Here is a 12929-nt window from a genome sequence, read left to right on the forward strand (position 1 = left end):
TATAAAGACTGTATGTCCCTAATTCAGTATCATACGCATCTATTCATTGTGTATGCAAATAGTTTCTTTCTAAAGTCCTTTTCAAAGCAGACACAGTTGTAGTCCTGTCAGATAGGGTTCTGGTAGCTATCGTCTTCCATCTGTTTTCCTCTGTCTTATCCCTGCTCCGGGCTGTGATCCCTCTTCCTTCCCCTTCTCGTCTTCCATACCTCCCCTTCATCCTCTGAGCCACTGAGTAACATGGCCTTACTGTAAACCAGGGTTCCCCAACTGGTGGTTCGCGGGCTGAATTTGGCCTGTGGGTGATTTTTATTTTCCTCCCGATTTTCTGAGCAAAATAAATGAATAAATAAATAAATATGTTTTTTAAGAAATGTATTTGTTGGACATAAAAGACTAAAAACACCAGAAAAAGTTATTTTAATTTTGTAAATCTGTTCCAAAGTATTCCCATGCGTAATAGAGAGATATACACGTATGTGATCATATTCAAATGTAAGCAAGGTTTGAAATTATTATATTTTAGTCAAATATTATATCTGTTTGGGCACCTTGCGGTCAATTTGCAGTCTACAAATAATTTGTAATTATGTTTCGGCCCCCTGACCATCCTCTCAAGATATAATCGTCCATCGGTTGATGATCCTAGTTGATGATCTGGTGTAAACTGTGCTATCGTCATCTGTACTATACAGGGACACACACACACAGTCCTTTTGTGATGTAGTGGAAGGCTTCCACATATGGAGTCAGGCAGTTGATGAAATTCAGGGTACATGTGACCACATTAGCTGCTAGTTATCTTGATGATGTGTTCTGAAGTCTTGTCCTTGTGAATAATCATTATACTATTTCACAATTATAATATTTTCCATCACTCTCCTTCTCGCCCTCCTTCCCTCGCTCCTTCTAGGCTGTGATGAGGCTCCCTAACCAGATCTCCCAGAGTGAGGAGGTGCTGAGGTTCTTTGAAACCAAGGCTGAGGACATCAACCCTCCTAAAGAGTGAGTTTCATTTACCTGGCAATCTCTCCCTACAGTAGTCACTGAATAATAACACATGGCTATCTCACATATTGTCAGGTTTTAAAGGGTGTCTATTTCTCAATTTCTTGCTTTTTACCAGGTTCTTCATGTTGTACTTTTCAGTTGTACTTTAAGGTATCAAACACTGCCCCCAAGTACAACAATAAACGTGTTTAATTTAGGTTAATATGATAATACAAAGCATATGTTTTATTTGCTCGTGTGTGTGTGTGTGTGAATGTGTCAGAGCACTGGCAGCTGGTGCAGACGTCTCTCACCCACACTGACATGTATTGATTTCCAAGTGACCTCATGTCACATAGATGATGGATGGTCAACCAGGCTCTGGGCTTTTATTAATGATGATACATGGGAGGTGACACCTGATCCCAGCGCAGTGCTTATAGTTCAATGGTATTATGGTGGTTAAGTTCAAGTCAGACAAGGCATTACTAGAATGAATTTATCATCCTCAGATTTATACCAGTAGGGTTTGGTATTTGATGTCAATGGACAGTTGATAAGTGGAAACTTACATCTGCATTTAGTAATTTTTTTCTCTGTAAATTTGGCCATGTGTTATAGGTTATTGTCCTGCTGAAAAGTGAATTCCTCTCCCAGTGTCAAGTGTAAAGCATACTGAAGCAGGTTTTTGTCTACGATTTTTCCTGTGCTTAGCTCCATCCCATTCCCTTTTATCATTAAAATGTCCTACTCTTTGCCTATGTCAAGCATACCATGATGCAGCCACCACCATGTTTGAAAATAAGGAGACACCCACTGGGCACAGATGTCAATTCAACGTCTATTCCACATTGGTTCAACATCATTTCATTGATTCAACCAGTGTGTGCCTAGTGTGCAGTTAAACATTGATGTGTTGTGTTGGATTTTCCCCGAAAGTGTATTCCTTTGGTGTGTTTTTAAGCAGTATTACATTAGTGCCTTGTTGCATACAGGATTCATGTTTTGGAATATTTGATTTTGTATATTTGTATTCTTCTTTTCACTATGTCATTTAGGTAGGTCTTCATTGTGGAGTCACTTCAATGTTGATCCATCCTCAGTTTTATCCCTTTACAGCCATTCAATTCTGTAGCTGTTTTAAAATCACCTTCCTTCCTGTCCTGCAGCTCAGTTCAGAAGGACGACTGTATCTTTGTTGTGTCTGGGTGTTTTACTATAACATCCACAGCATGATTATTAACTTGACCATGCTTCAAAAAATATTAAATGTCTGATTTGCGAGAGGTACCAGGATTCTTGACTAAATGTAGTGGCTAAATTGTCCAATATAATTGTCCCAATACAATGTCCATTTTAATCCTTTAGCCACAATGGAGAGTGGTGAAATGTTAGTCTTGATGCATACAAACCCAATGTCCAGAGTTTGATTCAATTAGAAAAATAGTAATACATGTATTTGTCGTTCTTCTGGATACAAAAATGAATTCTGATCATTAAACTAAAGAAACAAACAGCATGGTTAACATGGTCTGGTATGGTCAAAAGACTTCATTGGAATTGAAAAACTGGATTGTTTGAAAAGATGCATAACCAAGGAACAAAGGACTCACGCGGCCTCAAGACTACAGCGCAGAAAAGACACACTTTGGTATGTAAAGTAGCCTAACAAGTGCACACACTTTTTGATGGATTAACGGTTACATTTATGTGTATGGCTACATTCATCATGCATACAAAGTAATGGAAAGTTTTCTATTGGAGTGACTTATTTGGACAATGGATTGAATGCATAGAATCCGATTTCCAATCTCCACTGCCTAATTCTTTTGAATTGTGAATAGGAATTATATAGTGGCACTGTTAAAAGGAGCGCAGTGCACCGTAGCGCTTATTGATCCATGTTCATGGTTGCATATTGAAATATAGGTATTATTCTGATAGCCTATTGAGGGAAGATGGTGGAAGAGAATTCTACCAGATGGTGCTAGTAGAGGCGCCTTTATCAGAAAAGGACTTGGAAGGAGAAAGTTTCCCAAATGCGCAAATCCAGAAGGGGTAAACTGGGAAAGCTGACTCACAAAATGGATATATGGTTACTGATCTGATGACTGACAATAAGAATATTTAAGTTGTAAAAAAGAAATGTTGAATGGATTCAAATAATTTATTGATTCCTGTCATCACATGATACCTGAGGATGAAATAAAAAATGATATGTTGAATTGGTAGTAACCCAAATGGCAGCATATTAAGTCATTTCTTGTTAATGTGTCCCAATGGATCTCAGGTGCAGCCCCAGCACCAGAGAAATCTGATGAAAGCCTATTCCTCCTTTGGCTGCCAATGACATTTTCTTCCAGTTCTCTGCTGCCATTGACTGGAACGAATTGCAAAAATCACTAAAGCTGGAGACTCATATCTCCCTCACTAACTTTAAGCATCAGCTGTCAGAGCAGCTCACATGTCACTGCACCTGTACATAGCCCATCTGTAAATAGCCCATCTAACTACTTCATCCCCATATTGTTATTTATTTTAAAAAATGTTGCTCCTTTGCACCCCAGTATCTCTACTTGCACATTCATTTTCTGCACATCTATCACTCCAGTGTTTAATTGCTAAATTGTAATTACTTCGCAACTACGGCCTATTTGTTGCCATACCTCCCTAATCTTACCTCATTTGCATACACTGTATATAGATTTTTTTCCTATTGTGTTATTGACTATACGTTTGTTTATTCCATGTGTAACTCTGTGTTGTTGTTTGTGTCGCACTGCTTTGCTTTATCTTGGCCAGGTCACAATTGTAAATGAGAAATTGTTCTCAGCTGGCCTACCTTGTTAAATAAAGGTTAAATAAAAAATATATAATAATTTAAAAAAAAGACAGAATGAAGTTACTGCTATGTTAGTCAAACAGCAACATCATTCCTTTCTGCCACCCAGAGACATAGAATGTATTTCAATCATACTTTGTAACACAATTTTTTTTGAACAAATCCAAAGGGTGCCCACTGTATTTGTTGTAGTCATATGCTAATTTCTAAGACTGAAAGCATCTGGACAGTTGCAATTCAAATTAAATGTATTTATATAGCCCTTCTTACATCAGATGATATATCAAAGTGCTGTACAGAAACCCAGCCTAAAACCTCAAACAGCAAGCAATGCAGGTGTAGAAGCACGGAAAAACTCACAAGAAAGGCCAAAACCTAGGAAGAAACCTAGAGAGGAAACAGGCTATGAGGGGTGGCCAGTCCTCTTCTGGCTGTGCCGGGTGGAGATCATAACAGAACATGGCCAAGATGTTCAAATGTTCATAAATGATCAGAATGGTCAAATAATAATAATCACAGTAGTTGTCGAAGGTGCGACAAATCAGCACCTCAGGAGTAAATGTCAGTTGGCTTTTCATAGCCGATCATTGCCTTCCCTCCACTGCCCTCTATTGGTTTAGTAACCTTAATGCACCACTCAAGCAAAATACAGAAACCAGAAATACAGGAGCTTTACTACCACAAGAGGGAGCCATCCAATATGTTTCTGAACAAGGGTTTTACAGTAACACAATACATCGAATGATGCACAGAACATACAATAAGTTAGAGTTTGAGTAAATGTAGGCCAAAAAGCAGATATGCTGACTTCTGACATTGAGCTAACAAACTCATCTACCCATAGTACTATACTGAAGAAAAATATAAATCCAACATGTAAAGTGTTCGTCCCATGTTTCCTGAGCTAAAATAAAAGATCTTCCATACACACAAAAAGCTTATTTCTCTAAAATGTTGCGCACAAATTTGTTTACATCCTTTGTCAAGATAATCCATCCACCTGACCGGTGCGGCATATCAAGAAGCCGATTAAACTGCATAATCATTACACAGGTGCACCTTGTGCTGGGGACAATAAAAAGCCACTAAAATATGCAGTTTTGTCACACAACAATGCCACAGATGTCTCAAGTTGAGGGAGAGTGCAATTGGCATGCTGACTATAGGAATATCCACCAGAGCTATTGCCAGAGAATTGAGTCTTAATTTCTCTACCATAAGCCGCCTCCAACGTTGTTTTAGAGAATTTGGCAGTACATCCAACCAGCCTGATAATCGCAGACCACTTGTAACCACGCCAGCCCAGGACCTTCACATCTGGCTTCTTCACCTGCAGGATCATCTGAGACCAGCCACCCAGACAGCTGATGAAACTGAGGAGTATTTCTGTCTGTAATAAAGCCCTTTTGTGGCGACAAACACATTCTGATTGGCTGGGCCTTGCTTCCCAGTGAGTAGGCCTGGCTTCCAAGTGGATGGTTCTATGCCCTCCCAGGCCCACCATGGCTGCGCCCCTGCCCAGTCATGGGAAATCGATAGACTAGGGCCTAATGAATTTATTCCAATTGACTGATTTCAGTAAAATAGTTGAAATTCTTGCTTGTTGAGTGTTTATTTTTGTTCATTGTATTTACCTTCACTGACATGGATTCAGTAAACGCCATTGTCTAGGGCAGGGTTCCCCAATAGGTGGCCCGCGGGTGATTTATTTGCCCCCCGCAAGTTTTCTGAGCAAAAATAAATAAATGCAATTAATTGTTGGACATAAAATATTGTAAAATCACCAGGAAATCAGCTCAAATTGATTTCAATGTAGGAAATCCATTCCCAAATATTAACATGGATAATTAAAGATGCTTTTCTGATCGTACCCCAATGTAATCAAAGTTTAAAATGATTCTGTTTGTGTCAAATACTATGTCTTTTTGCGATTCTTGCGGTCAATTTGAGGAGTACAAATGATTTATAACTACCTTCCGACCATTCGCTCAAGGAAAAATACGCCCACGGCTGAATGTAACTGGGGACCCCTTGTCTAGGGGCTTTTGCTTAATTGGAAATGAAGGTGTCATTGACTCTATACCTCATTGACTCTGTAATGCATGCGTGTCTTCACTTATCATCCCCCCTCCTCCCTCAACCGCACACACTGCATGATTCTGTGGGTACGTCAATTCTCCATTGATTATAATGACTTCCTGTCCAATTACTTTTGACCTCGAACCAGGGGTTACGCATGCAGGGGGCAGACTACGGTTACGGACAGCATATTTGTTTAGCATATACCTCGAGTGGACTCAGTCTCTTGGCTGAAACCCAACTGGCTGAAAACTGTGTGCAAAAGACTAATATCTCACACATTCCATGTCTAATGGGCCCACCAACAAAGACTGAGCTGCAGTCAGATACAAACAGCTGGTTATTCTCAGCTCAGGATGGGCCCATACAGATTCAGATTTAATTATATATTTAAAACCCCCACCCATACATTGAATGTTTGTGTGTGTGAGGGTGTGCATGAGGGAGAGAGTGGTGTGAGAACAATTGTTTTGAGCTTGTATATGTGTGTGTGTGCGTGTGTGTGTGTGTGTGTGTATGTGTGTGTGTGTGTGTGTGTACTGTATGTCCATGCCCTTTCCAGTCAGCAAAAGGTTCACTTTACTGCAGAAAGCACTAGCACACTGTCTTAACATGTTAATAGTGTTTGGACATATTTCTCCCCTCACCTTCCCCACATCGATTCGATTTTACTGTTGGTGGGAGTGTGTTGAGCCAGAGAGTGTGCGCACATTCCTCTCCTGGGAAGTGTATTATTCCAGCTCTGAGGTACGGGTTACTCGCACGCCTGGCCGATCCAACATTCCCCAGTCCCCCCACCCCATCTTTCTACCCCCAAAGCTCCCCAGCCCCTCTACCCCACCCTCAGACCTCCATGGTAATGCGTTTCATATGCCACTACGGCCCAGAAACATAAACAGCTAGCTCCAGAGGCCAGCAGCCCAACCGTCCAACAGAGCAGCTCTATTCTCCTGAGTGGCCCTCAGGAAAGAATTGGCTGAAGTGGTGTAGTGATTCTTGATGTGTACAGTATGTTAGGGAGAGGGGTTGCGTTTTAAGATAGGTGTACAACTGGAACTTATACTGTAGCTGCATATTGTAACCTTAACTACATCAACTACCTCAACATACAAATTAGGAATCAACTATAAATTAGATACTTATTAGTATTTGGCTCGTTCCATATCAGTAAAATGTGTCCTCTTTCGGTCACTAAGTCAGGATACACTTTAATAAAGTGTTCCAAAAAGCTGTTGTTCATTTGTGATACAGTACAAGTCGTCTTGCTTAGAATGTTTGTGGGTTGTTGTTTTTTTGCAACACAAACATACTATGTCGCCTGGGAATCAAAACGAGCAGGATATACGATTTTCTCATCTCTCACCCTTGATAATCTAAAGTTATAAAATGTTTACAGTAGGAGTGTTATTGTTGTTATTCAGTAGTGTACAGGCATCTCATCTGGATCGAATGTTTAGAATATGCGTGCATGTATGTAGATTCCATGTAACAGTTAGTGGCAATTTGTAACTTTTTGGGCAACCTGACCAAATTCACATAGAAATGTGAGTTAAAGATTTAGGTAGATCTTTTGTTCTATGTGTGCTATTTCTATGATTCCCGTTCATATGTTTTGTTTTTGTGTCTTTTACTTTCAGTTTTGTACACCAGCTTCAAAACTGCTGAAATAACAATATTTTGTGTTCTGGAAAATACACTATATTTCACAGAGGTTTAGATAGTACAATGATTATCTACTCTATAATAGCTTATTTTGTAACAGACTGAAATTAGGCAAACTATTCGAGTTTTAGCAACCAGGAAATGGCGGAGCCATTTCTGCATAGTGTAACTTTAAATGGAAGTGTCTTTTCAACTGATTGTGTTGTTATTTCAAAATTAGGTAAGATTTAATGAGTGCCAAAGTAACTATTTACATGTCTCTTAAGGAACATATAAAATATGACTCTGCCTAGTTGTGTGTTTCAGAAAATTCATCTGAATATTCAGGACTCCAGAGTGGCGCAGCGGTCTAACGCTAGAGGTGTCACTACAGACCCTGGTTCGATTCCAGGCTGTATCACAACCAGCCGTGTTTGGGAGTCTCAGGGTGGTGCACAATTGGTCCAGCGTTGTTAGGGTTTGGATGGGGTAGACCGTTATTGTAAATAAGAATTTACTCTTAACTGACTTGCCTAGTTAAATGATAAATACAAAATATTGAGAGGTACCCCAGCAGGTACATTTGGTTCCTTAGAAGTTGTGGGAATGTACGTTTTTGGTTTCCCATTGGTTCTGAGGACAGGCCATAAGTTCCCTGACTGGTAAAACTGAAGGTTTTTTAAACGTTCTGAGAACGGTAGTGAACATTTTGCCTGTTCTGGGAACGTACATTTTTAGATTGCAGGCAGGTTCTGAGAATGTTTTACAATGGACCCTGAAAGTTTTCATGGGAGGCTAAATTAACATTCTGAGATCGGACATCACAGGTTATTTGAGAATAGACATAGGTTATTTGAGAACATGTTTCAATAACTCATAGCTTAGTTTAACCTGTTGGGGATGGGGGCGCTGTTTAGACTATTTATGCTAATTTGGCTAATTTTTTAAACGGCTTCCCACAAAATCCTTGATCGTACAATATGCATATTATTATTATTATTGGATAGAAAACAGTCTATAGTTTCTATAGGAGTTGAAATTTTGTCTCTAAGTGGAACAGAGCCCATTCTACAGCAATTTCCCTGACATGGAGTCAGATTTGAGAAATGTTGGCCACTCTTCTGAAGTCAGTTAAAAGGGCACTGTCGTTGCTATGACTATACGGACACTTCTTACGTCTTCCCCTGGATGCCTTTACGTGATGACGATTCCAACGGGGTCGATTGCGCGTTCACAGGCCCTACAAATGAAAAAACCCTGAAGCTAGTCATTCTTTGGGAGCTGCGTCATGAGCCTAGAGGACACTGGCGCGCACCTGTTCCAAGCGTTAGTTTAGCCTGTTATATTTCTCCGGTCATCTTTTCACTCGTTATAGGAGTTAAAAACATCATAAGGTAGTTAATTTAAAGCGTTTTATAGCAATTTATATCCGTTTAGTGCGATTTTGGGACATTTATTTTTGCAACGATGTGAAAAGTTGGGCACGCTTTTCAGTTCATCCCGAACGCAGTTGACATTTCCACATGGCAAGAGGACAGCTTTCCACCAAAAGACGATTTCTCCCAAGAAAGGATCCTTTGCCCAAGATACTGATGGAAGAACAGCTCAAGGTAGGACATTTTTATTATGATAAATCGTGTTTCTGTCGAAACATTTTAGTGGCTTAGGACGCCATGTTTTTTGACGTAGCTTCGCTTGGCGCAAACTGTATTGAAAAGTAAGGATAAATTAAAAAATGTAATAACGCAATTGTATTAAGAATTAAATTGTCTATCAATCCCTGTCCACCCTATATTTTTTAGTCACGTTTATGAGTATTTATGTATAAGAGTAGATCACTGTCTAAGTGGCGCAAGGACTTTTTCTTTACCAGCTTGTCTACATTTCACATTGTCTAACCATGATTTTGGTGGCTAAATATAAACATTTTCGATCAAACTGTATATGCATGTTGTAATGTGATGTTACAGGAGTGTCATCGGAAGAATTCTGAGAAGGTTAGTGAAAAAATTAATATCTTTTGGCGATGTTGACTTTTATCGCTCACTTTGGCTAGAATCAATGCTGGGCTGCTAATTGCTATGTGCTAAGCTAATATAACGATTTATTGTGTTTTCGCTGTAAGACACTTAGAAAATCTGAAATATTGTCTGTATTCACAGGATCTGTGTCTTTCGATTCGTGTATGCTGTGTATTTTTACGAAATGTTTGATGATTAGTAGTTAGGTAAACACGTTGCTCATTGTAATTATTCTAGTCCATTTGTGACGGTGGGTGCAATTGTAAACTATGCCATATACCTGAAATATGCACTTTTTTCTAACAAAACCTATCCCATACCATAAATATGTTATCAGACTGTCATCTAATGAGTTTTTTTGTTGGTTAGGGGCTATAAATATCTTAGTTTAGCCGAATTGGTGATGGCTACTGGTGTTGGTGGACAAATAAAAGATGGTGGATTATGCTAATGTGTTTTTAGGTAATAGATGTACATCTTTACATATTGTGTCTTCCCTGTAAAACATTTTAAAAATCGGAAATGTTGACTGGATTCACAAGATCTGTGTCTTTCATTAGCTGTATTGGACTTTAATGTGTGAAAGTTAAATATTTTAAAAAAATATTTTTTTTGAATTTCGCGGCACTGGTTTTTCAGTGGGGGGGGGGGGGGGGTGTGCCGCTAGCGCCACGCTGATCCTAGACAGGTTTTAACTGTTTTGAAATCCAAGCACAGATATGACACATGGAAATTCATTTACTTAGGCATTAATCATGCAAACACATTTCTTTTTTCTTGTGGCACACCGTCAAGAAATTTGAACCTATGATTTTCTGTTCTTTATCTATGAAATTAGTCCACTGCGCCACCAGGATGGAGCTAGCATACCATGTTTTTTTTAACTGTCCATTTTAGTCTATTCAAACACCCTATTTCAAAGGAAATGAGCACTCATTAAGATCAGGCGTGTCCATTTCATTGCAGTGTTCTCTGTCACTGACACATGCACATTGCACACACAAACACACACCCAACATTCACCAATAAGCATACGCAAATCAAAAACCACTCACTTTCTCTCACTCTTTCTTACACATACTGTACACACAGCAGTCTCCCTTTATCTATTTCCCTCATTCTCCCTCTCTCTCTGGCATGCTCTGTGTGGGGTGCCTATCTGTGTGTGTGCATTCTTAATGAGGGTTAGGCTGGTAGCTGGTAGGGTACAGAGTCCTGTGTGGGACAACATGCTCCTGCTTTGCCCTGGCTCCTTGTCACACACTTATCATGCCTCTCTGGTGTTGCTTCTTTTTCAGGGACTATGGGGGATCCACCAAACGCAAATCAGGTAAGACAAGTCACCTCCCAGCTAGCACATAATGTTCTGAGAACCATATGTTTCTTAGAGCTTGATGAGAGCATGTTTGTGCTATGGTTATTTTGCATGCAACCTTCCCACAAAGTTCTGTGAATGGTTCAGGACAGCCAGCACATAACGTTCTGAGAACCGTATGTTTCTTAGGTGGGAATTTCAGTTTCTTCAGCATAACATTTCCTCGTGATTCTATTTAAAGTCATTTTCTCAAATTTTTCTGAGAAATTTAAGAAACACCATTTTTATGTGGGAATTTCAGTACTTCAGTATAACATTTTCTGCAGGTTTCCTCATGGATTTAAAGTCATGTTCTCAGAACATAAAGAAAACTTTTCATAAAACCACAAGAAACCATTAGTAACGTTCTAGGAACGTTCTAAGAATGTTTTTTAAAAACAGCATCAACAAAACTCTCTCTATCCTCTATCTCAGGGGTTCCTAAACTTTTTTTGGCCCACAACCAGACAAATTAAGACACAGTCATGTAAAAACAATTATGTAATCAATGGCCGATGTTAACTTTTTTTAAATTGGGGCTATAAACGTCTATTACAAATCATTCTGACAGGACTTTGAAAGTATTTGTAACGTCAGGTGAATGATGGGTGCAGAGTCAGGCGCAGAGAGAGCAAAAGTATTCCAGGGAAAAAACGCTTTAATTTCCACAGCATGAAAACAGGAACAGGTACAAACGGGTGACACAGGCTTAAAACAACCCACAGTCCACTGTTTAAAATAAAGCTGGATAGCGAAAATCCCACAATCAAAGAATCACTCACAACGTACAACATGAATACACAAAATAAGCCCGCACAAACACTAGCGGGCGAAACTAACCTAAATAGAACCTCTCCCAAAACCCTAACAAGAAACAGGTGAAAACAAATAGACAGACATAAACGAAAAGGAAAAAGGGATCGGTGGCAGCTAGTAGACCGGCGACGACGACCGCCAAGTGCCACCCGAACGGGAAGGGGAGTCACCTTCGGTAATATTCGTGACAGTATTTCAATCTGAAGGAAGTATGGTTTGAAGTGAAATGCATCAGAAACTTATTGGTAAATTCAGAAAATCATCAGGCAATAATTTTTTATTGATCTTCTGTGTAGAAAATAACTATTTCTTGTCCACTCTGTTCTAATGAGTCCTGCGTGGCTTGTGGGCATTTTAGAGGAAAACATATTGTACGTGTTCCTGAGAGTCTTATCTATCATTGATGGAGTCGTAACATTTTGTAGCTCAAATGGTTCCAAGGATAGAGCCACATTTGTAGTAAGAAAACAGAAACCAGTGTTTCTTGTAACCAAATCTAGCAGCTACCGAAGGTTATTGACGTAACCCCGATTCTATGAAACAAGCACATTTTTTTCAGAGATTCTCTAACACCATTTTCAAATCATTAGTTTAGGAAACCCTGCTCTTGTTAAGTGTGTTCTGGTATGTTGGCCACACCCACTAATTGGCCTCACCTGATCTTAATGAGTGCTTGTTCCTTTGAAAGGGGGTCTGTTTGAATAGACTACAATTAAAAGCTTTGTACAGAGCCTTGCAAAAGTGTTAATCTCCCTTGGACATACACAAAATAGTTTAAATTGGTGAAGTGAAATGGAAAAAATAAGTTGTTTCAAAAAATTATTACAAATAAAAAACGGAAAAGTGGTGCGTGAATATGTATTCACCCCTTTTGCTATGAAGCCCTTAAACAAGATCTGGTGCAACGAATTACATTCAGAAATCACATAATTAGTTAACTAAAGTCCACTTGTGTGCAATCTAAGTGTCACATGATCTCAGTATATATACAGCTGTTCTGAAAGGCACCAGAGTCTTCAACACCCCTAAACAAGGGGCACCACCAAGCAAGCGGCACCATGAAGACCAAGGAGCTCTCTAAACAGGTCAGGGACAAAGTTGTGGAGAAGTACAGATCAGGTTTGGGTTATAAAAAAAATATCAGAAACTTTGAACCTCCCACGGAGCACCATTAAATCCATTATTA

General features: G+C 39.4%; 1 protein-coding gene across 2 annotated transcripts in view; it reads left to right on the plus strand.

The window, feature by feature from the left end:
- LOC129857406 (SH3 and PX domain-containing protein 2A-like) overlaps positions 1–12929 on the plus strand; it is a 108440-nt gene that overhangs the window by 37993 nt on the left and 57518 nt on the right. For both annotated transcript variants that reach the window (XM_055925631.1, XM_055925639.1), the window contains exons 5-6: positions 914–1005; positions 10872–10903. In XM_055925631.1, the coding sequence (XP_055781606.1) occupies positions 914–1005; positions 10872–10903 (124 nt within the window). The remainder of the gene's footprint in view (positions 1–913; positions 1006–10871; positions 10904–12929) is intronic.

The sequence above is a fragment of the Salvelinus fontinalis genome, chromosome 1 (genome assembly GCF_029448725.1).
Source record: "Salvelinus fontinalis isolate EN_2023a chromosome 1, ASM2944872v1, whole genome shotgun sequence".
In the NCBI taxonomy this organism is placed as follows: Eukaryota; Metazoa; Chordata; class Actinopteri; order Salmoniformes; family Salmonidae; genus Salvelinus; species Salvelinus fontinalis.